The sequence below is a fragment of the Mastomys coucha genome, unplaced genomic scaffold (assembly GCF_008632895.1).
Source record: "Mastomys coucha isolate ucsf_1 unplaced genomic scaffold, UCSF_Mcou_1 pScaffold14, whole genome shotgun sequence".
In the NCBI taxonomy this organism is placed as follows: domain Eukaryota; kingdom Metazoa; phylum Chordata; class Mammalia; order Rodentia; family Muridae; genus Mastomys; species Mastomys coucha.
The window spans coordinates 49,928,076-49,953,627 of record NW_022196896.1 but is presented as its reverse complement, the minus strand read 5'-3'; the positions used below and the strand labels follow the sequence as shown (position 1 = coordinate 49,953,627).

General features: G+C 47.1%; 1 protein-coding gene across 2 annotated transcripts in view; it reads left to right on the top strand.

Moving 5' to 3' along the window:
* The window catches only part of Tram2 (translocation associated membrane protein 2), an 81,530-nt gene that overhangs the window by 24,840 nt on the left and 31,138 nt on the right, over positions 1–25,552 (top strand). For both annotated transcript variants that reach the window (XM_031366982.1, XM_031366983.1), the window contains one exon: positions 18,891–18,954. In XM_031366982.1, coding sequence (XP_031222842.1) covers positions 18,891–18,954 — 64 coding nt within the window. The remainder of the gene's footprint in view (positions 1–18,890; positions 18,955–25,552) is intronic.

Genomic DNA, 25,552 nt, shown 5'->3' with positions numbered 1-25,552 from the left:
TGTTCATTTCTGATAGAGGTTTCAGGGAGGGGGTCTCCCAGTTCACTTGTGGGTGAAAACTGTTTCCTGTGGGCCCCATAGCTGGGGGCTGGGGTTTGCCTAGCTGCTCTCTTATGAAACCCAACGTGTGGCATAAGGACAGGAGAAGGAAGACCAAAACCACAGGCGACAGAACAGTGATTCTAGGAAGAGCAATGAAGCTAGGCATGGTAGCTCACTTTTAATCCCACTGGACAAGAGAAGGAGGCAGGGGGATTGCTGTGAGTTTAAGGCCCGTCTGGACTGTGTAGTGAGTTCCAGGCTTGCTTGGGGATGCAGAGCAAGATCCTGTTGAAAAAGAAAAGGAATAGGGTAAAAGAAAAAGGCAGGGGAAAGTTTAATTTTTTTTTGTTTTGTTTTTTTTTTTTTTTTTTTTTTTTTTTTTTTTTTGGTTTTTTGAGACAGGGTTTCTCTGTGTAGCCCTGACTGTCCTTGAACTCACTCTGTAGACCAGGCTGGCCTCAAACTCAGAAATCTGCCTGCCTCTGCTCCCCAAGTGCTGGGATTAAAGGCGTGTGCCACCAGCACCCAGTTAATTTTTTTTTTAACTTGTTGAATGCTATACCCACTGGGTATAGTTTTTAACCCTCCTCTCAGCTATCTCTGTGAATGTATTCTGTCTTTCTTCACCAAACAAGCTGCTGAGTGACTATTGAATTAAGACAGGGCGAGGGCAGAGTTGGGTTCGGGTGGAAAATCCCAGTGTGAAGTCATTGCACTCTGTCATCTCTCCAGGCCCAGAGTGGCCATGGGGCTGAGGTCAGGATGGGGGAGAGGGAGGCTTCTTTCTAGAGATAAGACCAAGGCTAGCCCTCACAAGAAAGCCAAGGTTAGCTCTCACAAGAAAGCCAAGGCAGAAGGACAAATGGAAAGGAGAACTGGTGTTCCAGGCAAGAAAAGATGCTCAGAGAACCATTGAGAAATAATTAAGAGGCTTAACCTGACAAAAAGCTTCTATGGACAGATAGGCTGGCCTAAACATTTTTCTTTACTGCAGGACGGGTTGGAGCCGTTCACTTAGAACTGATACCTATCATGTGTCTATACCAAGCATATTCACTGACTCTAGGAAGCATTTCATGGAATGATAGCATCAGAATATCCTTTCTATACCCAGGGCAGTGGTACTGAGTCTGTATGGGGGTTGTTATAGTCAAGGATAGACCCAGGAGGAGGGTATAGGGAGCAGATAATCCAGCATCATTTGCCGGCTGTTGCCATGGATATATATAACTGCCACAGCCCTAAGAGGGGAAATTAGTGCAATCAAAGAGTGTAAGGGTCTGTGTAAATGACTTCGTGGCTAAGAGCTTGTATTGCTTCTGCAGAGGACCAGAGCTCCCGTCTCAGCAACTATTCTGGGTAGCTCACAACTGTCCATAACTGTACCAACAGGGGGATCCCAAGCCTCTAGCCCCGATAGGCACAGGCATTCATGTGGACCCATATACCTGTATACCCAAGCACATACCTATCACTGAAAATAAAAATAAGTCTTTAAAAGAGATAGTAAAGGGGAAAGCCAACAGGACTTGAGGGAAGGTGGAGAACTAGACGGCAGCCTGGGCAAGAGCTTGCGCGCTGCTGCCTCCTGGGCCCCACACTCTTATGGGAGTGGCTGGGGTGTTGCTTAGGAAAGATCTGGGTCAGGTAACTTGATTAGGAGATCATTGGAATAGAGGCGCCCAATGGAGTCAGAGAAGCAGGGGCTTGGACCCCAGCCTGGAGGGCCATGTATGTCCCAGAGGCTCCTAGAAGAATCCAAGAAGCAAAGGGATGCCAGAGAGTGTCCTGAAGAGACAAGGGCATCTGGCCTAGTAAGGGGGAGTGGCCAGAGGCTACAGAGAACAGGTGTTCTTGCTGCCTGCGTCCTCTTGCTAATGGGACTGTATGTATAATATATATTAGATATATATATATATCTAATATATATATATATTATACATATATATATACACACACACACACGTGTGTGTGTGTGTGTGTGTGTATGTGTGTGTGTGTGTGTGTCTCCTTTTGAAGTTAAGGTGGTTGCACATGGCCTTCCCAGCATATATGTTCACATAGTGCCCACAAGGATATATGGTTTCAACCTTTCTTTTCCGTCTTTGCATCTGAGGGGTGGTGTGGCTGACTGATCTTGCCCGCTGGGCAACCCTCTCTAGATGGTTACCCTCTGGGCCTTGCCAAGAGAGCTGAGGTCTCCAAGGCTGGAAGCAAGTGTGGCTGCCTGGGACGGCTGGCCCTCAGTGCTCTCCCCTCTCACCCAGCCTCAGTTGGAGCTGCTGATGGCCCGGGGCCCTGCTTGTCAGCACGTGGCTTGGGTTTCTGTGTTACAGGTCCCAAATTGGGATCGCAGGGGATAAAGTGTCCGCGTTGTGTGATCATGCTGAGCCTTCCCATGTGGCCAGCTGCAAACTCTTCAAAGGGCTGTGTGTATTTCGTCTGGGAGATGCTACAGGAGACGGAGATGAGGACAAAGATGTCTGTTTTCCAAGAGCAAAAAATAGAAGAGGGCGACAGCCTTGGATTCTGGTTAGGGTGGGGTGCTTGGGCATAGTGAGACCCTTTCCTCTTCTCTTCCGAGTTTCCACTTCTCCAGCTCCTTTGGCCAGTCCTTGTCTACCCCGACAGACCCTGCCTGTGTAAATACAGCCTCTATCTCCCCCTCCTTCATTATGCATTCCTTTAATCTGACCCATCTTCAGGTCGCCAGCTGGCAGAGACAGCGGATTCCAAACCCCAGCTGGTGCCAGAGTGTTTACACGGGGCGGGCGGGAAGCTTGGCAGACAACTTGCCCCCAAGCTACTCAGCTGGAGGAAAAGGTAGAAAGACAACCCCAGCGGGTGTGGTGGCTCACGCCTACACTCCCAGCCAGGCCTAGGATGAAGAGCTACTGAGAGTGGAGTTATGTATATATAAACTGTGAGTTCCAGGCCAGCTTGAGCTACAGTGCGAGACCCTGTTTTATTCCACCCCCAAAGAACAAAACAAAGTGAAAGGCAGCCCTGAGCCAAGTGGGGCTCTTGTTTACCCTCACTTCATGCCGCTCTAACGTGATGAATAAGAGAAGCCTTTTGTGATAGGTGAATGGATGGGATTCTGGGTAACCCCTCACTCCAGCCTCTGGCAACCCTTATATGGCATCTGAGCACATGGAGGTTTTTGCCTCCTGGCTGTGGCAGATCAGATAGTACTTACAAGGCATTATTCATCCGTATATAGCCAGTTCCTACTCGTGGATGGGTGTGGTCTTTCTAAAATAGTAATAAAAGCTATGTGACTGAGTATTAAGCTGCAGCTGAGATTTGCTGCTGCTGCTGCTGCTGCCTGAGTTCAGCTCTCTGCATCCTACATCTTCATTTGTCCCCAGCAAAGCCCCTGAGGCACCCAGGGGGCTGCCAGCCCTGGAGGTGGGTCACCATGAACAGTCTGAGAGGCCAGATCCAGGGTGTTCTGTTCTGGGATACCATGACATGCGCTGGTTATTAGCATTCAGCGTTTGGGTGGCTGTTTGATTCATTGTATAGGCATATGCGTCAGAAAGACATTTGTCCATCTTGCTAGTGCCATCTTGCCCAGGGTGGTACTGACTTCGTCGGTCACACTCTCATGTGGTGGTGTATGGTGTTTTACTTGAGAAGCACAGCTGTATCAGTAGGGTCCTATCAGGAGACCAGGGATAACTTGAGGAATTGGTATTGAAAACACTGTTGACTAAGGCATTGACTGAGTCTGGAAACAGATAAGGAATGGAAAATCCTTCAAGAGTGGAGACATCCTACAAAAACATGGCAGGGTGGCAGATAGCTGTTGCAGAGCTAAGATGGACAGGAGCTGGAGGTACCTGTAATTGGAAGAACACTGACTGTAGCCAAGAAATGGATATCCTGGTGGTTTAAGAATGCCCCCATAGGCTAATGTAATTGAGTGCCTTGCCACCAGGGCATGGCACTATTTGTGAAGGATTAAGAGGTACGGCTTTGTTGGAAGAAGTGACTTGATGACCGTGGTGGGCTTTTAGCTTTCAGAAGTCCACATTCTGCCCGTCTCATTCTCTTGCATCCAGATGTAGAATCCTCAGCTACTTCTCCTGCACCATGTCTGCCTGTGTGCTGCCTTGCTCCCTACCATGATGCTAATGGACTAAACCTCTAAAATGTCGGCCATCCCCCAGGTAAACACTTTTCTTTTCCAAGAGTTGCTGTGGTCACTGGCTTTCTTCACAGCAGTAGAACAGCGACTAAAGACAGACACTCTGCCCATGGCCTTTGATCTTCTGTACATCCAACCGTATCCCGTCAAAGCCCAGCTTGGAGTTCAGGTTGGGGAGCACTTAGATTCGTCTTTGCCTCCTCTGAGAATGTTAACGTCATCTGCAAGGGAGGCAGCCGAGACAGGTCCGTGAAACACTATACTCCCGACAGCAGGCTCATTGGAGAGGCATTTTCCTGATTTTAACAAGCCAAGTAGTATGACACATCTGTTCGAAGCTACTTGCTGCCCTGATTTCTGCTGGGACAGAAGCACTCTTGGCTTCTTAATGCGGCAGCACATTAAATGCCTCTACTTCCATCTCCTGCAGCGAGTTCTGATAACACTCAAGGGCCACTTAAAGCCCTTTCCTTCTCAGGCGTCTGTGCTCCACACATAGCCTTGGGATCAACAAGAGCTTTCAGGGTAGCCTGCTTGAGGCTCCGATCACTGAGACAGTTGCCAGTAGCTGTCAAGAAATAAATAAATAACAACCAAACAGATAGGTTTCTTTGCTTGTTTGTTTATTTATAGAGACAGGGTCTCACTGTGTAACCCAGTCTACTGTGAAAACTCACTATGTAGACCAGGCTGGCCTCTTAACAGAGGTCTGTCTCTTTCCACCTCCCTACCGCTGGGGTAAAAGGTATCCACCTCCATGCATGGCCAGGGAAACCACTTTCGTGACAGACACCACTGACCCATTAGACAAGCAGTTCACCTGGTGACTATGTAGAGACTTGGTACAAGGCAGCCTTCTCTACCTTGAGGGAAGCAGTCGTCTCTCCCCTTGTGTTCTCCTGGGTAGCAAGGCTTGGGAATATGCAAGGTGCTGGGATGGGTGCTGTCCATCCCATGAACCAGGAGACAAACTGGTTCCACTTTGGGGCCTGGAAGCTAGCGAAGTAGCTTTCTACTTTTTTTTTTTCCTTTCGTATTCAGTCTCTATTCTCTTTTCTTTACCCCTCCTCCAATGCCTGTGTGTGTGTGTGTGTGTGTGTGTGTGTGTGTGTGTGTGTGTGTGTGTGATGTGTATGCATTTGCATGTGCATACATGTGGCATGTGATATCATCCACCCTGTATTTTTGAGGCAGAGTCTCTTACTGGCATGCAACTCACCGAGTAGGCTAGACTGATTGGCTGACTGGCTGACTGGCTGACTGGCTGGCCGGCTGGCTGGCTGGCTGGCTGGCTGGCCGGCTGACTGGCTGACTGGCTGACTGGCTGACTGAGGGCGGATAGCCAGTGAATCCCTAAGGACTACTTCCTTAGCTCTTGCTTCACAGTTGTGTTACTGTGCTGGGTGTTTCTGTGTGGCTCTGAGGCTCAAACTCAAGTCCTCAAGCTTGCTCAGCAAGCTGTAATGACTGAGCTATCCCCTCTACCACCCGCCCACCATCATAGCCTCAGCACAGTACCAGAAGGAAGGTACTATGCCTTAGGTAAATGCCTAAGGACAGAGAGGCTGTATTGCATTTCTTTTCTCCACTCAAAGTCAGTGTGTTTGGGACGAACGGGGCATCTGAGGACTGATGTTGGCCCACACTATGGGCACCACAGCTGCCTTCAACTGAACTCAGGCCTCCTCCCATGCTTTCTCAGCCCTGTAATGATGCACTCTTAATTACCCTCTTCCCTTTCCCTACCCAAGGCTACATTCTCCTGACTCAGCTCATCCCTCCCACGGTCTTTCAGGGAGATCTCTAAAGTCCCCTCCAAATCTACAGGACTACCAGATATTTTCTGCCCCTTCTTCATGACAAAGATATTGAGAATTGGACAGCGAATGGACAGAGACTGCTTTTGAGCAAGGGACAGAGTTCCCTTCTCCTATCCCGTCCTGGCTCACCCCATCTTCACCAACTTTAAAGCAGAATCTTCCTGCCTAACAATCTCCTGGGACATTAGGTACTGAGTACAGTGCTCGGGAAGCATGGGAGATTAAGTCCAGGTACCCCACACAGGTTCCTGCGCTGCTTCTGGAGTGCCTTTGGGCAAGTTTCTTAAGCCCTTTGGGCCTCCATTTTCATGTTCTCAGGGCATCTGGGGGGTTTGAAGGAGAGATTTCTATGAGTGTTCAGTGCAACCCCAAACACGAGAGACAATCACAGTGTAGTTCCCGGTAGAGCTGGAGGTGAAACAAGACCATCTTGTATGTAGCACAGTGCCTGCCATGTAGTCTTACACATCTAGAAGTCATTGCTATACTTTCTCTCAGGCTTAGGAGAATTGAGCAATGCAGGGATGGCTTTGGTCTTAGCTGGGTTGCATCAAATATTCAGAACGTGGCTGGCTCGATCATCTCTGTCTACAGGGGAGTTGCACTTGGTTGATAACACATCTCCTGATTTGGCCTCTGGGCCATTGAGGGAAGGCAATGATCATGTTGTTGTCTGAACCTTTACAGTGCTGTGTCTTTCCCAGAGTGTGTGTTCAACAGTTACCCTGAGTGAAAGATTGATTTAATCTGTGTAAACGTATGTGTGTTGACCCTGTCACTGAGGGGAGCCCAGAACTGGTTATGTAGTACTGGCTGCCTCAGACTAGCTGTGATTCTCCTGCCTCAGCATCTTTGTAGCAAAATAAAACACATGCTTGTTTTATTTTGCTTTGTTTTTAAGATTAATTTTCTTTAAGATTTCATTTATCTGGAGACTAGAAGAAACATGTTTAATATGTTTGATATTATGACACAGATTAGTTCGTAGGAGTTGAACGTACCTTGCCATCCAGCTTTGTGCATGTATACAAGCACGTCAGTGTAAATACACATACTCTAACTCTTTTCTGGACATATCTGATTGGGAAACTGATCTGGCTACTGTTGGATGGTGGAGAATGCGGTGGCCCTAGTGGCCCTAGTGGCTCACAGTTGGAGCTTATCAGCGTATGTGCTGGCTCCGATTCCAAACCAATCAGTCTAGTCAAGAGATTATAAAGGCTGACAGACTGATAGGAGGCTGTAGTTCTCCTGGCCAGGAGACTCCCAGGCTCCCTAACAACTGTCCTTCTGGGAACTCATAGAGCAAGTGAGTTCTCATCCTCATGGGAAAGTGAAGTCAAGGCTGGTGACAGTGACCATGAAGTGTGAGTTCGAAACAAAACATGAAATAAAAAAAACAAAACAAACGAACCAAGAAGTCCTTCGTGCCTTTGTCAGGGTAACAGGAAGGGGTGCTTCCGTTTTGTTTGTCCCCCTCCCTCTCCATTCCCCATTCTCATTAGCTCAGTTTGTTACCCAGGAAGGTTTAGTGAGCATCGCCTGTGTCCAGTGTAGATATAGAGGTGACTAGATTCCAGAAGGCACCCAGGGCCTGGAGTCTGAGGACACAGAAAGTTTCTGGGTGCAGTGTTCTCCCTGATCATCTCTTTTTTGCTGCAACTCAGACTCCCAGGTTTTCCCTACAGCCCCCAGTTTTTCCGCCTCCCTGTGTATTTCTTCTTCGTGACCTTTCCCCTCCCAAACACGCGCTTAGGTCTCTTCCTATCCCTTTGCTTGCCGTCCTTTGCTTTCCCTGGCAGACAAGCACCCCACAGCCAGCTCCCACTCTACACTCCCCGGTGTACCAGCTCCTGGCCTCTCCTCACCTTCAGCTTTTGACCCTGAGAGGTAACATTGACTTAGCTTCTGGGAGAACATGGGAAGGGCCCCACACGCTCATGTAGCTCCCGCTGTGGTCCAGGGCTAGCCCATGCTTTCTGAAGTATCTGCTGGAATCCTTAGAGCTTTGCCCTGTCTCGGCTTCTAGGACCCTTGTGACCTTGCCAACTATGCCGTGTGTCTCCGCCATGTGTGTGCTTTTTTTAATGCGTACACGTCTGTGTCTTTTCTGTACCAGACCCAAGTAGCACTCTTGATCACTCTCTTACCTGAATTTCACAAATCATTGAGTCTTTTGTGTCACCCAGAGCTGGCCCATGTCTGTTACTTATGCCCTCACCCCCTTCCTGAACATGATAGTTTCTAAGTTCCTGTGCTTTCTTGTATCCATTTGGAATAGAGTTGTATGACTCTGACGAGGGGCTGGGAGGGACACCTGGCTTTCTGCACCTTGCTTAAGGCTAGATTCATCAGCAAGGGGGAGTTTGTACACTGAACACTGGGTGGGATGCCTGATGCCCTCTTGTCACATTCAGAGGTGGTCTCTTCTCCGCCTTGGTTGTTTGGCTTTCCTGCTTGCTACTTGCAGTCACAGCCTGCTGGGACACAGAGCGCTGTGAAGGGAATGGGCCCGGCCTGCCTGAGAATGAGCACCAAGTCTGTACAGCCATTGGTTTGTCATTCTTGTTGTTCCATGGCACTGAGGCTGGAACCCAGAGCCTTTGCATACACTAGACCTTAGCAATAGTCCCAGCCCTTTTCCAGTGTCAGCTAAAACATCTCATCCAAATTGGATAGTGAGATTTCATAGTAAGGGCCGTAACAATGCATGGCACTTTGAAAAGTTATCATTCTGAGGTGGAGTTGAAACGGGGTCTAACTTTATAGTTTAGATTGGCCTAAAATTGTGACCAGGCTGGCCTTGAACTTGTAGCAACCCTCTTACCTCTACCTATCAAGAACTCGGATTGCTGGGCAGTGGTGGCACACGCCTTTAATCCCAGCACTTGGGAGGCAGAGGCAGGTGGATTTCTGAGTTCGAGGCTAGCCTGGTCTACAGAGTGAGTTCCAAGATAGCCAGGACTACACAGAGAATCCTTGTCTTGAAAAACCAAACCAAACAAACAAACAAAAAAAGAACTGGGATTATAAATGTGAACCACAAGGCTCCAGCTAAAATATAGGGTTCAACATATCATTGACATTTGCTCGGACTTTGCACCTTGACTTTAGGGCTGCCAGGTGACTCTGACTTGTGGGTAAGTGTGGGTCATGTCTTCCCCTAGGCTGTGCCTCTGGTGCTAGAGTTGTGTTTCCATTCATCATCTGGCGATCTTGCCTTCCATGTTTCCTCTTTGTATATGGTGCTTTGAGTAAGAATGGGCCCTATAGGTTCTTATATTTGAGTGCTTAGTCATCAGGAAACAGAACTGTTTGAAAGGATTAGAAGGATTAGCAAGTGGGGACTTGGTGGGAAAAGTGTGTGCCCCTGGGAATGGATTTTGGAGTTTTCAGAAGCTCATACCAGGCGCAGTCTGTCTGTCTGTCTGCCTGTCTCTCTGCCTGCAGATCAACATACAGCTCTCAGCTACTCTCTGCAGCATCATACCTGCCGTGCTCCCTGCCATGATGATAATGGACTAAGCCTCTGACAGTGTAAGCCAGTTAAATGCTTTAGAAGAGTGGCCTTGGTCATGGCAGTCTCCTCACAGCATGAGAACAGGGACTAAGACACTGTGTCTTGAAGGTGATAATGAGAGTCTGGGATTTGCAAACAGAGATGTCTGAGTGCTAGATATTTCTCATTGACCTTCATGGCTTTGGTTTAAGGTGTGTGTGTGTGTGTGTGTGTGTGTGTGTGTGAGTATGTGTGTGTGAGTGTAAAATTAATCACCCTCAAACTCTGCCTGTAAGGTACCCTTATGAAGACAGTCCTGGGTGGGTCTTTGCAAACTCAAGCAAAAAAGAGTTCATGGCCACCCAGATGCTCTGTTGTGTCTTCTGTTGGTGCTGGATGCATTGTGGGACATAAAGTTGGTTCAGAAGAAACCTCAAGAAGCCAGAGCTCCCAGTCTGACTACTGTGTCTTCCAACTCCATGGCCTCCATGGAGGAGCTGTTTGAAAAACCCCTCCTATTTAAACACAATAGAAATAAACCCCCTCTTCTGTAGACCTGTGGGCCAGGAGCCCTTTGGCAAACCTCTATCTCTAAGAAATATTTACATTACAATTAATTCATAACAATAACAAAATTACAGGTATGAAATAGCAATGAAAATAATTTTATGGTTGGGGTCACCACAACACGAAGAACTGTATTAAAGGGTGGTAGCATTAGGAAGGTTGAGAGCCATTGATCTAGGGGAACCCTCTGGCTTCCTGCAGTACTGACGTTGGCCCTGCTGGAAGGCCAGTTTATGGTTCCTGCCCCTCTGCCTCCCCAAGACTGCTTCCCCTAGCTCTGACTGTGTGAACTCGAGACTCATTTTCCTAGCAAGCTCCAATCCATGAGACAAGACTCAGGGATCAGCCTGCTGAGTGGGAGGGTTCCCAGATGGCAAACAGTTCCTGAAAGCAACCGCAGCAGATCAACAGGGACACGCGTGTCTTCCTAGAAAGGTGTAAATAAGCAAACGAAAGCAAATACACCTGGGCCTTGCCTGCCCCTGCTGTGCTGAGTCCATGGACTCTGTGAAGTGAATTGCCCTTTCATCTCAAATGCTAGGCAATGCTAAACATTCCTTGGTTGGGATGCTTTTGCTGGGCATCCAGTCATAACATTTGTCAGCAATCAATGACTGGCAGGCTGGTGCAGACCCGTCTGAAACGCTAGTCACCTCCTCCCTAGCCCTCTGTGCTTTATCTTCGTTTTGAAAACTGCAGTTAAAATAACACTAATGTGCTGATGAGGTGGCACTTTTTGTTATCAAGTCTAAAACTGTTACCTAGTCTTGACTCAAAAAAAAAAAAATCAATCGCTCACAACTCCCCACTCTACCACTCACAGTTCCTATCTGTGTTTTAAATTCCCTGTAAAGATCATACTGTGTCTTACTTCAGACAAAAAGGTAAAATACTTTTTTTTGAAACATATGGGTGTTTTGCTTATGTCCGCACACAGCCAGTGTTCTAAACGCTGATGTGTTTATGCGTGTTTCAGAAAAAATGATATTCTCAAAAAATTACTTTTATGCCGGGCAGTGGTGGCGCACGCCTTTAATCCCAGCACTTGGGAGGCAGAGGCAGGCGGATTTCTGAGATCGAGGCCATCCTGGTCTACAGAGTGAGTTCCAGGACAGCCAGGGCTATACAGAGAAACTCTGTCTCGAAAAAAAAAATTATTTTTACATAGCAGTTTTTTTGTTTTGTTTAATTCTTAATTCCCATGAGGAATGTTTTGTAGACATGTTATAACATCAAAACAAGGGGGAAAGCAGGAGGCTGATAATTTCAGGCCCTGAGGCTAGCCTGGGATATATAGCAAGCTTCTAAAACCAAGCACCTCTCCTTGTGCTCTGGAATAAGCTCCTTTTTATCCTTGTGTAGTTTAGACTTTGGCAGGATGGATATGATCGGAGCAGCCTAATGCTATTGTGGCCATTACAACAGCAAGGTTTCCATGACTAGTAATGGCTTTCCTGTCCAGCATCATGCTCACAGGCTCTGCAGAACCTGTGGGGTCTGGCTGGCTTTGCCCTCTTCTTGAATCAAGGAGGCCATTCAGACGAGGAACCGGAATCTTCAGATGTTGCTAACGAGCCACACAAAAAAGGTACTGTCAGAACTGAGCGGCTCGGGCACTCACGTCACAATGGTCACCCAGAGCAGAGGCTTGCAGAAAGCCAGTATGGAGAGCATCTTTGTCCCCGCAGTCTGTCTTCTGCTGAGTAGAGAATTGCAGGCTCACAGACACCGTGTGTCGTGATGAGGAGGCTCATCAGCGGCTCCTCCAGAATCAAGAAGCTGGGCACCCACTCCAGACAAGAAAGCTACATTTATTTATTTATTCTTTAAGTCTTTTCCTTGCCAGTTAACTGTAACTTTCCAGTGTTTTCCTGTCTGACTGAAGTTTTCTTATTTACCACCTTAGCAGAAAGATGTGAAACCAATTTCAGGACAGCTTGCCTGGATATTTGGTTTCCTTCCATCAGAGCCAAGAGTGAGGAGGAGGCAAGTCCCCTGCCTCAGCAGGATGGCCCTGTAAGCTTTAGCCAGGTAATATCAATTAGTGAGTGTCTGTGCTTTCAGTTGGGGGCCCCTGTGCTACTCTGGGTTTCTGCTCCCTGTGGGTCACAACCCTTTTGCAATAGTGACTTCCTTGTGCACAAGCCTTGAATAGTGTACCCTCGAAACCCCTTGCAAGACCCATTGTGCTGCTGTGTTGATTGAGAGCAAGTCAGAACTAGCTGAAGGGAACCATCCAATTCCCATTGGGGGACAGTGTGGTCCCTTTCATCTTATTTCTTTGCTTCTGTCTTTGAGGACTGCTGTCGACTTCCTGGGAAGGGACTGCATTTGGAAGCCCTGGTGTGTCAGTGCCAGTGCCTGGGGCTGGCCAAGGACTTTACTCTTTTTGCCTGTGGGTCAGGGATGATACCCAGGCATCCATTTTCACAGGTAGAGAAGCAACACTGTGCTTTTAAACTTGAAGTTAGACCCTTCAGTAAGGCTGTGTGTGATTGGGCCTAGAAGATCAAATGTGTTCAAGAATGATAGCTGACAGAGTTCTTTATGGACTGTCAGGCGCCACTATTGGGCGGCAGGGAAATAAAGGGAGTGGGAGCTCTCGTGAGAGCTCCAGTACTCTGGCGGGACAGACTCGGGAGGCTGCCCATGCTCTCAGCCTCCCCGCACCGCCCGGGTGGGCGCCTAGCTGTAGGAAGCCACTATCCCAGTCCGTGAGGAGTGGAGAGGGGACAGCCTCGTGGGCTCTCAGTCTCGGACATCTCAGACGCCGCTGGACATCGCGGAAGAGCTGAAAAACAAATTGGACACCCCTGGGCAGCTCAGTTCGCCTGGGGCCGAAGGGAGAAAAGGAGCAGGGAGAGAAGCGGTGCCCGTGCGGAAGGGGTGCCCTGTAGTTCCCGCGAGGGCGTGGGGCGCGAGTCCTTGGTCGGGTCTCACAGCTGGAAACGCTGGAAGACCTTCCTGCAGGAGATTAGGAGCTCTTTCTTTTTTTCTTTTTTCTTTTTCTTTTTTTGGTTTTTTGATACAGGGTTTCCTTTGTGTAGCCCCCGGCTGTCCTGGAACTCACTCTGTAGACCAGGCTGGCCTCAAACTCAGAAATCCACCTGCCTCTGCTTCCCAAGTTCTGAGATTAAAGGCCTGTGCCACTACTGCCTAGGGGAAGGCCTAATTCATTGCCCCAGCATGGTGAGTCTAGATAAAAGGAGGCAGTCTGTGGTCTTAAGGTGTTTTATTGTGTGTATATGGTCACATGGAGAGAGGGGAAAGGGAGGGAGAGAGAGGAAGCATGAGGTGAGAGTAAAGACAAGAGTAAGAGGTTGAGAGAGAGGAGGGGTCAAGCAGCTCCTTTTATAGTGGGCTACCTTTCTTTTCCCAGGGGCGGGGTATACCTGGCTGTGGTCAGTTGACTGGGGTGGAGTCCAGCCAGAATACTGGGAGCTTGGGGCATTGTCTAGCCACAGGATAGTGGAGTGAGGGCTCGTGGTGTCAGCGTCTATGTCTGGAACAGCTTTACTGTTCCGTCCCTTGTAGAATTCTCTACTGGGTCTCAGGAGTAAGCCTTGCTCAACCAAGAACACAGACAACGTCCAACAATGGACGTCCATTTCAGCCTCGATGGGCTGTATTATTTCCATGCCTGTCTGGAACAGTACCATTCCATACCTTATAGACCATTGAAGAAACTGCACTTGACCATTTATGGAAAGCCTTAGAACCATGCCCAGCACCCAGCAAATACCCAGTAGCAGCAGTTGTCCCTGTTATTACTGGGTGAAGGAGTCCCCTGAGATGACATGCCTTACCCAAGGGTCCACTGGTCCACAGCAGACTCGGGTCGGGACTCCATATACAGCATTGCTTCATGGAATCGGCAATTTCTCTGGCTTTCTTAGTGCCGTTGCAAGCAAGAGCTCAGGTCCATGTGCTTTTAACGGAACATGGCATGTGGAATGATTTTGGTTTTGTTGTGGCTGTGTGAGCACACGCAACATCTCTACCTTTCTTTCACACCACCATGTTCTAATTAAAATTGTAATGAGTCTCTCTCAAACTCTGTGTGTGTGTGTGTGTGTGTGCCTGTGTATGTGCGTGTGTGAGAAAGAGAGGGAGAGAGAGAGACTCATATGTAATTTAGTGCTTCCCCTTTGCATGAGTATATTAACACTGTCACTTTTAACCTTTCACCCACCGAGCTTGGCATTTAATACGCTATTAAACCCCATATTGTTTCCTATAAACAGCCTTAGAGGGACGAGAAATAACTGGAGTGACATTTTTAATAGGCCCCTGTTTCTCAGCCCCTGTGCTATGTGGACTCAGCGTTGCACAGAAGGGCTTGGTACTTGTTTGGTCCCTGACAGCAGGTCAGGAGAAAGTAATGAAATGAAGATTTGGGGTGCCAAGGGGCCTTTGAAAGCACACAGAGTTAGTTTTTATGGGGGACAGGGAGGGTTGCTTCGTCACTCCTCTACTCCCCTTTCCTCTATCTCCTCTCCCCTGGGCCCCCTTTCTTTAGTGGATGTGGTGAATGTAGGAGCTGATCTTATTTTGTTTCCTCTTTCAGATGATTGGGAAACAGCTTGAGGTGATACATAGGACTTCTTGGGAACACTTCTGTGGATTGGCCTCAGTCGCTGCTCTTCCTCTCTAAGCTTTTGATACATGATCACCTTGGTTTTTTGTTTTGTTTTGTTTTGTTTTGTATTGTTTTTGAGAGAGAGAGAGACAGAGACAGACAGAGAGACAGAGACAGACAGACAGAGAGACAGAGAGACAGAGACAGACAGAGAGAGACAGAGAGAAGAGAGGATCACCTTGGTTTTGGTCTTCTGATTCTTGTTAGCATTCTGTGCTGTGCTGTGTTCTATGCCTGCTGAAGTTGTTTTGGGAACAAACTTGGAAAATCCCAATTTGCTGCTTGCCTGTTTTGCTCATACTCAGTGGGCGATAGAAGGCCACTGTGCCTCTCTGCACCCGGGAGCTTAACTCCTTTTCCTCTGAAGCAAGGGAACTGGCATCTGGGATACTGTCACATATGCATGACATGTATGCAAGCATGGTAAAGAATCTGTTTCGACTGCCACAATCCAGAAAGCAGGTATGGAAAAATACCGGAACCTAGTATTTTTGCATTAACCCTGCTCTCATGGATTTATGTTCAGAAAACATGTGTTAGACATTCATCTGTGGTTACCAAACACTACAGCTGCTTACAGGGTGAAGTCATCAGATGGGTATTTACAAGACACCTTCCGTGTGGGCAGTATTGGGGTGGACACAGTGAGAGAAAACAGTTGTACAGAGATAGAACTGTGAGCAGGTGACAAGCAGATAGCTTTCTTGTGGGATGAGCTGTGTCCACGTGATGAGCATTTGTTACCCAGGCAGCTCTGTCCTCTCACCACTGGAGGCTGTACAGAGGTCTTCAAGGCTAGTAGATGCTGAGTCTTCTAGAACTGATATCTGGTGGTGTCAACCTCTACCCTGGTAGGGCTGACAAAAAAAAAAAATCCCGAGGACCAATGAGACATCAGCAGGTAATAAACACTTGCTGCATGTGCCCGATGACCCAAGTCTGATCCCTGAAGCCCATAGTGTAAGCTCTGGATTTGGTGGCTTATGTCTGTAATCGGAGATAGAAGGGGAGACATGCGGGCCAGCTGTGAGTGAACATGCGCAGTCGCAATAAAAACAAGAGAGACTGTGAGTCAAAAATAAAGGTGGAAGGTAAGACCAAACTCCTGGAAGGTTGTCCTTTGACCTCTACATGTGTGCCTGCTCTCACACCTGTGTACACACACACACACACATCTCTGCCCCAACAGAACTGGCATTCAAGTTTGTCCTGATAACCTTCATCTATCATTGATTGTAGATTTTTTTTTCCCAGATAGGGTTTCTCTATATAACCCTGTCTGTCCTGGAACTCACTCTGTAGACCAGGCTGGCCTCGAACTCAGAAATCCACCTGCCTCTGCCTCCCAAGTGCTGGGATTAAAGGCGTGCGCCACCACCGCCTGGCCCTGACTGTAGAGTTCGTCTCTGTGAGTCTGCTTCCTTTCCTAAACTTTACTCGTAACCTCCACTTTCATACTTGGCTCTCGTGCTCGATCACAGGTCACAGGTGCAAAACCTTGAGTGCCAGCTCAGGTGAAACAAGGCCTTGCCCGCCTCCCTGTTTCAGCTCTCATACTGTAAGCAAATCATCCTTTGTAATCTATTTAGGGCCACAGTTTTGCATTCTGCGGTGTTTGTGGGTATTCCGTCCTTTACGATGGCCCCTAACTATTTCTTTACGATGGCCCCTAAGTATTGTGCTGACGTGCTGTCCCTAATCTTAAGAAGGAGGCAGCATGCCTTAGAGAGAAGCCATGCCTTCCGTTGCCTCATTTGGACATGAGCTACAGTAGTCCTGTTGACCATGAGTTTAGTGTTAGTGAACCGACAGTATGTGCCTTTTAGGAGCACGCATAAAGCAAGGTTGCATGTTGATCTCTGTGAAATGTGCCTGGTTTGTAGCACCCCAACTCTGTATTTCTCTTGGGTGCAGTGTTTGAGTGCTTGCAAGTTTCCATAGAACTGCCATGAATGAAAATCTATATATTCAAGGCTCGAGCATAACTGTATGAAACTCGCATACTAAATGCCTACTTTCTGGGCTGCATATTCATCTGCCGCGTCTTGTCTGTTTGCTTTAAGTGTGATGGCTCCGAGACCTGGCTGCATGTTAGAATGCTCTGGGAGTTGGACAAACTGTGCTGATAAGCCAGCTCAACTGTAAGGGTCTCATTTAGTTGCCTGGGGGGTCTGGCCTGGAGACAGAAAAATTTCAAGTTCTTTCAGGGACTCCGTTGCAGGCGTGGCTGAACAGTGGTCCTCCATACATAGAATTACAGTGCATCTTGAGCAAATGAATACTGGCCAACTTCAAGAGGGCTCAGCCTCCAGGGTCTCGCCCCATTGAAGACCCATGATTGCTCTAGGGACAGGACAGCAGGAACCACAGCAGAAGACTGTGGGTATTTGTGGCACCGACCGGCACCTCCTCTAACCCGAGCCAGGAAAGGGTAGGCTTGGAGTTTTAGTGACCTGTGGGTCCCAAGGAAAAGGCCTTTGATGACAGAGGGCAGTTCCCACTAGAAGACTGGAGACTTGTAGTTAAAGGAAGTGAGCTGCACTTCATTGTTTGTCCTTGTCACCTGAGCACTTACCTCTTCTGGGCTAGCTATCGAGAGAGCACGTGTTGAAGACCCAGACGGTGGGATCCCTGCCTCCACCTGGGAGGTGAGGGCCTGCTGTGTAGAAATGATAGCACAGCTTAGTACGGTATTGGCTTGCGTGTCTATGAGGCACGCAAGTGACCTCTAAAAGTAGTGACCCTCGCAGTTAAGGGTCAGCATGGTGACTAAGAGAGACACACGCTGATAAGTCCTAAGGAGAAGTACGGGAGAGGGATCTATAGCCAGTCTTTAGATGGGAGCCAAGCACATAGTGTAAGGAAAATGCAGGCTTTTGGGCTGGAAGGGGGTCGGGAATGTAGAACATGATCTTAAGGACCGAAAGGAATCGGTTTCAGGGGTTGGACAGTGGAGAAGAGGACCTTCTCATACCTGACATTATCTGCTCTTTCCTTACTTAATAGAGCATGCATAAGGCATCGGCATAGATACACGAAGGCTCCGTGTACATAGCTGCCTATAAGTAAATGATGCCTCACTGCAGAGTAACGGCAAGATCTTTTCCTTTTTAAAGGAGAGGGTTGAGTCTATAGGATAGGCTAAGGGCAGTCACCCATCCCTGTCATGTCCAGACAAGGCATCCTTCACTTGTTTCCACACCACACTGACTTGGCCATGGCCTGGTGTATCCCTCACTGCCCCGCCCCAGAGCCTCTGGGGGAGTGACTTTCTTCACCTGACCTTGCGCATGCGTCACAGAGTGCTTCTTGGTCCTGGCTGGACATCTCTGGAACTTGGAAAGGGTGCCACTAGATCTAGAGCCCAGTGCCGCGCCAGTCAGCAGTACCCAGCTGAGGTGCTGCGCATATCTCTACGGACAAGAGATTTGGTTCAGGGTGTGAAATGACTTCCAGATGGTTCTGTAGCTAGCAGAGTCGGCACGCAAACATAGACGATTTCTGTGTCTCAGCTTCAACTCCACATTTTGCCATCCATCTCACACCTGCTCGAAACAGTCTCAGAACTGATTTGACTATTTGTAACCAGATGGGGACCACGGTCATAAAGATAGCTTTCAAAAAAAAAAAAAAAAAAAAAAAAGCACCAAAACCCAAAACCAAACCAGTACTGCAGGGTTTGTGAGATCTCATCTCCTGTTGGATAGAAGGGTAGACGTGAAAATGTGAAATTAACAGCTGGAACCCACTGTTTCTAAAGCTTGAGTTAAAAACTTCAGGGCTGCTGTCCAGTGTGCAGGCAACTGAAGTGTCCAGGAAGTCCGGCTTTGGATACCTTTAAGCTGTGACCTTCCACAGAGCCGGGTGCCCAGTACTGAGTCAGTACATGAACGGATGAACAAACCGTTCTGCCTGTCAATACAGCTTGCTTCATACAGCAAGTGAACACAGTGTAGCCATCACCTGGGGCCCAGGACTGCTGTTCTCTGCAGTGCAGATCCTGGGAGGGGTGGCACAGAACTGGTGGTAACTCCAGGGCAGGTAAAACTTTGCATCCTGGAGTGGGAGTAAGAGGTGTAAAGGGATGGGCCCCAGGGTAGGGAACAGCCTGGCTTGTTCTTTTGACATGGCCAAGAGAGTAAACAGGAACCTTTGTCCTTTGTTTTCCAGGTCACAGCCAAGACTGCCTTCCTATTTATTTTACCTCAGTATAACATTAGTGTGCCTACAGCAGGTAAGAAAAACACTGATCTTTATCCCTCCTGGTCCTGTTAACCCTGAAGGACTGGGGAAGACTTCTTTTGCTCTGGGTCTGTGACCCTTCAGATACTCTTCCCTTGGGCTCCAGCATGCTCCCCAAGACAGGTGGCTGGGCAGTTCCTGCCCTCTGTTCTCTACCATAGGACCTAAAGAAAAGTACCACGTAATGGGCTGCTATGTATGCCTCTAGCCCTTTCCTCTAAAGGAGGTGGTGTTGATTTCGGTTGGGAATGAAAGTTAAGCCCAAGGCCTTCTTTTTTTTTAAGTTTTCCCTGAGGACAGTGGGTTAGATGTTGTACTTCAGTAGAGCATGGACACATGGCAGGAAGGGAGCTCTGTACTTGGATTAGGTTGAAGTCAGGCATAAACTAGATCTTCACCCAGGGCCATCTCATGAAGGCCACTGGCCATAATTTTTGCATGACAAGCTGGCCTGCATCTAGAATCTCCAAGAACCTGCAGAAAACCTGGCTGGCATGTTTCCAGATACCACGTGGTCTCCACTAGTGGCTTCCAGCCCAGTTATGGGCCTCTAACTCAAGGAGTAGCGGAGCCAGTGGGAGCTGAGCAGGGAGAAAGTGGGCCCACTCTAAAATCATAGCTGCTGCTCCCTTCCAACAAGTCCCTGGCCCAGAAGTTGCTGTAAAGCCAGGGTAGCTATACAGTTGCCTCTATCATCACTGTGACCAAATACCTAAGAGAAACGACCTCGAGGATAAAAGGTATATTTGGGCTCCTGGTTTTAGGGGCTCTTGTCATGGCTGCTTGGGCCTGTGTACTTAAGCCATAATGGTGGCAGAAGCATGTGGCAGAGCTATTTGGCTGTTGTAAAGGAAACAGAGAAAGGGTCAATAGATGAAGGGGGCTGGGGCAAGCTATCCACAAGGGTGTATACCCAGGAATCTACTTCCTCTAGATAAGCCCACCCCACCATCTTCTCCATTTCCCAGTGATCTCATCATGTTATGATGGTATGAAGGGATTCATCATTTGGTTAGGTCAGAGTCCTCATGGTCTGACCTGAGGACAGACGCAGCCGAGTTGTGATGTCCCCAATCTCCAGGCATTTCTCAATCTATTCAAGTAGATACTCAAGCCAAGTCAGCACAGGAGCTGAAGCAGTTACCTCTTGAGATCATTTTTATCCCAAGAGCATCAGAAGATATTTCATCTTACGTATAGACACCTCACCTTTTAAGTGTTGGCAGCTACTTTGGCGAATGCCACGCTGGAAAGTCAACAGAAAGAAGTCGATACATCTGCTGGCCAGGCTCCGCTTTGGGGCCATATTTCTGCAGCCTTGGGTTTCTGAGGTTTCTCTGCCTTGGAATGAGATACCACTTGGTCTCAGCTGTAAAATACCAGGTTCCCTCTTGATGAAGAAAGGAGTGGGGGTGGGGGTTGCTTGCCAAGTCTAGTTCTCCTCTCATCATTTGGGAGAGGTTGAATGGTCTTCACCTTTACATGAGTCTTGTCTGGTTCTATCAGATATACCTCAAGGATTTGGGGGTGGGGGGATGTGAGTGTATGACTCTGTGGCTCATGGAAGTGTAGCCGTGAATTTCACCTCAGCATATTCCTGAAGCCAATATAACCAGATACTGTGGGAACCCTTGCTTCTGGGTATATAATATAGTTCCTTTTTTTGGAGAGTCAAACTGAGAGATTGTGGTAAGAGAGGAAGAACATTCTTGGCTGTGGGAAGTGAGACTTGAGAGCGTCTCTCAGCCTGGGGAACCAGGAAATGCTATGGCCAGACACACGTGCATTGCAGTGACACTGTAGTATCCGTGGGCAGTGCCATGTGGTCCAAGATTAAAGTCGGGCTTCTTTCCCTCCTGTCTTCTGTCAGTTGTTAGTTAAAATATCTTTAGAGGGCTGGAGAGATGGCTCAACGATGAGGAGCAGTGATTGCTCTTTCAGAAGTCCTGAGTTCAATTCCCAGCAACCACATGGTGGCTCACAACCATCTGTAATGGGATCTGTTGCCTTCGGATGTGTCTGAAGACAGCGACAGTATACTTACATACATTAAGTAAATAAATCTTTAAAAAAATAAATATTTTTAGAAACTGATTCAGAACTTGCCAAACTTTTGGTATTAGAATGCGATGGATCTTTCCCATGTGATAATAATTATTCTAGCCTAACACCTTGAAAGTCTTAACAGCGAGCAAGTGACCCATGCTTTCTTCTTCCCTTCATTCCTCCTTTCCCCTGCTCCTTTCATCCCCCCTCCCCTGTCTTTCTCCTTTTTCTTTCTTCCACTGGAAGAGGCCTCTTACTGAAGCTAGCTTGGTTAGGAGCATTTTGTTTTTCTTCTTTCTTTTTTCCTGAAAGCCATAAACTGGTTTAGTCATTCCATTAAGCCTATTGAACTATAAGGTAACATCTTCTCTCAGGTGACAAAAATAAAAAATGAAGGAAACATGGCTTCATGATAAAATCACACCACACCACCCATGTGTGGACTCATTGGCCCCCATCTCTGTGTCTTTCTCTTAATTAAAAAGTTATTATTTTGTGTATATGGGTGTTTTGCCTGAAGATGTGCCTGTTTACCATGTCTATGCAGTGTCCTCAGAAGCAAGACAGCATTGGACCCCCTGAAAGAGGACTTACAGACAGTTGTGAGCTACCACGTGGGTGCTGAGCATCCAACCTGGGTCCTCTGGAATAGCTGCCTATGCTTTTAATCCTTGTGCCACCTCTCCAGCCCTAATTATTATTCTTTAAAATTAGCTTGAGATGGTTCCATTGGCATTGTCACACATCTGGGTGCTTGTGTCTTGAGATGGTTCCATTGGCATTGTCATACATCTGGGTGCTTGTGTCTTGTTCTTGCTCAGCTTCCCTCCCATGGCCTCTCCCATGCCACACACCCCCCTTTATAAATTTAAATATAGATTCCTCACAGGAGACAAACCACATAATTGTCTTTTCAAAACTGGCTTGTTTTTTATCTAACATAATCTCCAACTCTGTCCATTTTATTGTTCCTAATGTCAGTTGTTTTTATGGCTAAATAAAATTCCACATTTACTTTATTCTCTCATCTGGTGATGGGCGACTAGGTCGGTTCTATTTCTTAGCTATTGAGAATAGCGCAGGAGTTTAACATGGATATGCCAATGTCTGTGTGAGATGCTGACAGAGAGGCCTTTGGGTATATGTCTCAGAAATGGATGTATGGGCTGACCCTCCCTCCAAAACATACCCTGTATCCTTGCCAGCATGTGGTGTTGTTTGTTTTCTTGATGATAGCCACTCTGACTAGAGTGATTTGGGCTCTCAAAACAGTTTTCATTTGCATTTCTTTGATGGCCAGGATGTTGGACATTTTTTCACTTTTTTTCCTTTTAGGATTCTTTGAGAACTGTCTGTTTAGTTCATGAGCCCACTTCTGATTGGATGGTTGGTGGGGCTGGATGTTTAGTTTTTGAAGTTCTTCATTTATCCTAGCTAGTAATCCTTTGTCTAAAGCATAGTTGGCAAAGACCGCCTTCCCCTCTGAGGATTAAGAAAGGGTTTCATTGTGTAGCCCTTGACTGATCTGGAACTCACTAGACACAGTAAGCCTTGACCATGTGGTCATCCTCCTGCCTCTGGCTCTGTGGTGTTCAGTTACAGGCAGGCTCCAACACAGCTGGCTTCTTAAGTTGTTTCTGTCAGATATTGCTACAGCAACACACAAGTAATACAGCTGAGCATGCATGTGCCTAAGGCATCCTTTTAACTCCTTCTTGGAGAAATTTGGATAGCAAGCAATGCCTTAACCAATCAGGATGAGAAACAGAAACTGTGTTCCAAGTTAGCCCCCTGTCAGACCTGCTGGGCATAAAGAACTTCCCATTGAATCTTGGGAGTGTGCCGCTTGAATCATGCGTTCATTAGTTTAATTAGTTAATTGCTCACTCTAGACAAATATTCCTTGCACACTGGTCCTGGTTGTAAAACAATTTAAGGGAAAGATGTCCAATAAATATGTAGATAATGGTTAAGTGCAGTAGGGTAGTGACGGAAATACACATTGCTATGAGGTGAAACACACACTCATACACACACACACACACACACACACACACACACACAAGCCTGGTGACAAATCCCTCCAAAAACCTGCCTTTCTAGTGGGGTCAGAGAACTCGCAGCTGTGAACAGAGGGGACAGGACAGTCCTAGCCGAGGGATCAGCATGTGGAGATAGAGAAACGCTCAGTTGAGAAACACATGCCAGGGGTGTACTCGTGGGCGAGTGCTGCCAGGGAGCCCAGAGCAGCCGGGACTAGCCTCTTCCAGGATGTGACTATTGAATCCTGCTCTGGAAAGTTCCTCTATGTCTGTGTGCCCTGGGTGAAGGTCCACTAAAGTGCCGTCGAGACAGAGGGGTTTTGGTTACTTTAGAAAAGAGAGATAAGTTATCATTTAGTTGTCTATCTGTCATGGAAATCCAACCAGTTGGGGCTATTTGAAACATGACAAGCAAAAAGCAAGAGAGACAATGGACTCAGAACAGCCCGCTTAATTTTATTTTGAGCGCCTGTGGGGAACATTTCAGTACGGTAGTGCTAGTGCCAGTTTTCCTGACCCACAGGCAAGCAAACTTCTCACAGGACAAAGCCATTTCACAGTAACAGGTTTGTTAAGGGTTGTGATTTCTAAATCCCTCCTCTTAAATCTCCTTGAGGCTGGAAGTTAAACTCCGTCTTCTAAAATGTCTTCTTTATAATGTGCCTCTCTCTCCAGTCCATGTTTAAAGTTGGATTTTGGTAGAGTGGTGGCCTTGAGCTCATGGCACCCATTCTAACCAACTCCTTCCTCAGCCTCTTATGTGTCTGCCTAATCAATGTAAGCTACTCTCATGTCTATCTGTGCCCTCACTTGTAAGTCCCTAGGTCTTCCTGACTGGGGGTTTTGAGTTTTAATGGACTGAGTGCATCCAAGATGTTGAGGAAACTCTTTCTTCACTGTTCTTCTTTGCTGCTCTTGCCTCCAACTTTAGAACCACTACACGTCACCTCCTGAGTTAACCTAGTGACCTCATCATCAGTCGTTTCTTTTCTCTCAGTTTGGAATCTTGCTATCTGAGATCCACAGGACTCCGGGCCTCTCTGCCTCTGCCACTGCTTCTTTCTACATCAGCTTCAAATGCCGTTCCCTCCGTGTGTGTGTGTGTGTGTGTGTGTGTGTGTGTGTGTGTGTGTGTGAGAGAGAGAGAGAGTCTCTGATGAATTTCCCTAGTCCACTACAGCATCATCTTAACTAACTACATCAGCTAAGTATGAATGCTAAAAAGTATGAATTCTGGGAGAGACATGAATTAGCCCAGACCACATCCTCCCACCAGGTAGACTAGTTACACCGTGATGAACAAATATAGGGAGGCAGCCAAACAGGGACTGGGATAGGCTGCGATGCTGGCATCCCGAAAGCTGACCTTAAGGCTTCCCATGATAAAAAAGGAAGTCCCCCCCCACCTTTAAAACCAAACCAATCCCAGCTCTTCTTACTACATCAGCTTGGCATCCTGTCTGGGTTGCCAGACATTGCAAACAAAAAAGTCCAGGTCTATAATTTCACAAAACATTATATATATATATATATATATATGTATGTATATATATATATACACACATATATATACACATTCAAGTAATATATATAATCAAGTAACATATATATATATACTATATATACATATATATAGACTATAAGAGATCATATATATACTAGAAAAAGGGTTATTTCTTTCTATAGGTAACTCCTGACATGCTGGCCTCCCTTTCAGTTGTAGAATAGATTTCTCAGCATTTTTTAACATGGATATTAAATATATATACATATATATGTATATCAAGTAATGCATGGGACACAAGTATATAAAATATAATTATGATTATAGGAAATTATTCACTAGTGGTTTTGTTTTGTGGGAAATGAGGTCTTGTTAGGTAGCCTTGGCTAGCCTAGTATTTGATCACCCTATAGTCCTGGCTGCCTCAAACTCTCCAGATTCCTCTTGCTTTGTGTTGAGATTATGGGCATGTGCCATCATACCCAGCAAAAATCGATCATTGTTTTTATGAAATCAAACTTAACTCCATGACCCGGTGTATTAGTTAGGGTTTCACTGCTGTAAAAAGACACTATAACCAAAACAGCTCTTATAAAGGACAACATTTAATTGGGGCTGGCCTCCAGTTTTAGAGGTTTAGTCCATTATCATCATGGCGGAGAAGCATGCAGCATGCAGGCAGACATGGTGCTGAGGTGGCTGAGAGTTTTACCTTATGATATGAAGGCAGCCAGGAGGTCACTGTCTTCCTAAGGAAGCCAGGGAGAGAGTGTTCCACATAGGGTGGGGCTTGAGCACTAGGAGCTTGACCCACCTACACAGTGACACACTACTTCCAACAAGACCACACCTATTCCAACAAGGCCACACATCCTAATTTTCCATGGAACAAGCATATTCAAACTATTTTGTTGTTTTGTTTCCTGGTCTTACTTCATTAGACATTTTGCATTTGACTTTCTATTTAAAGTTCCACAAAGTACCTGGCATTGTGGTCA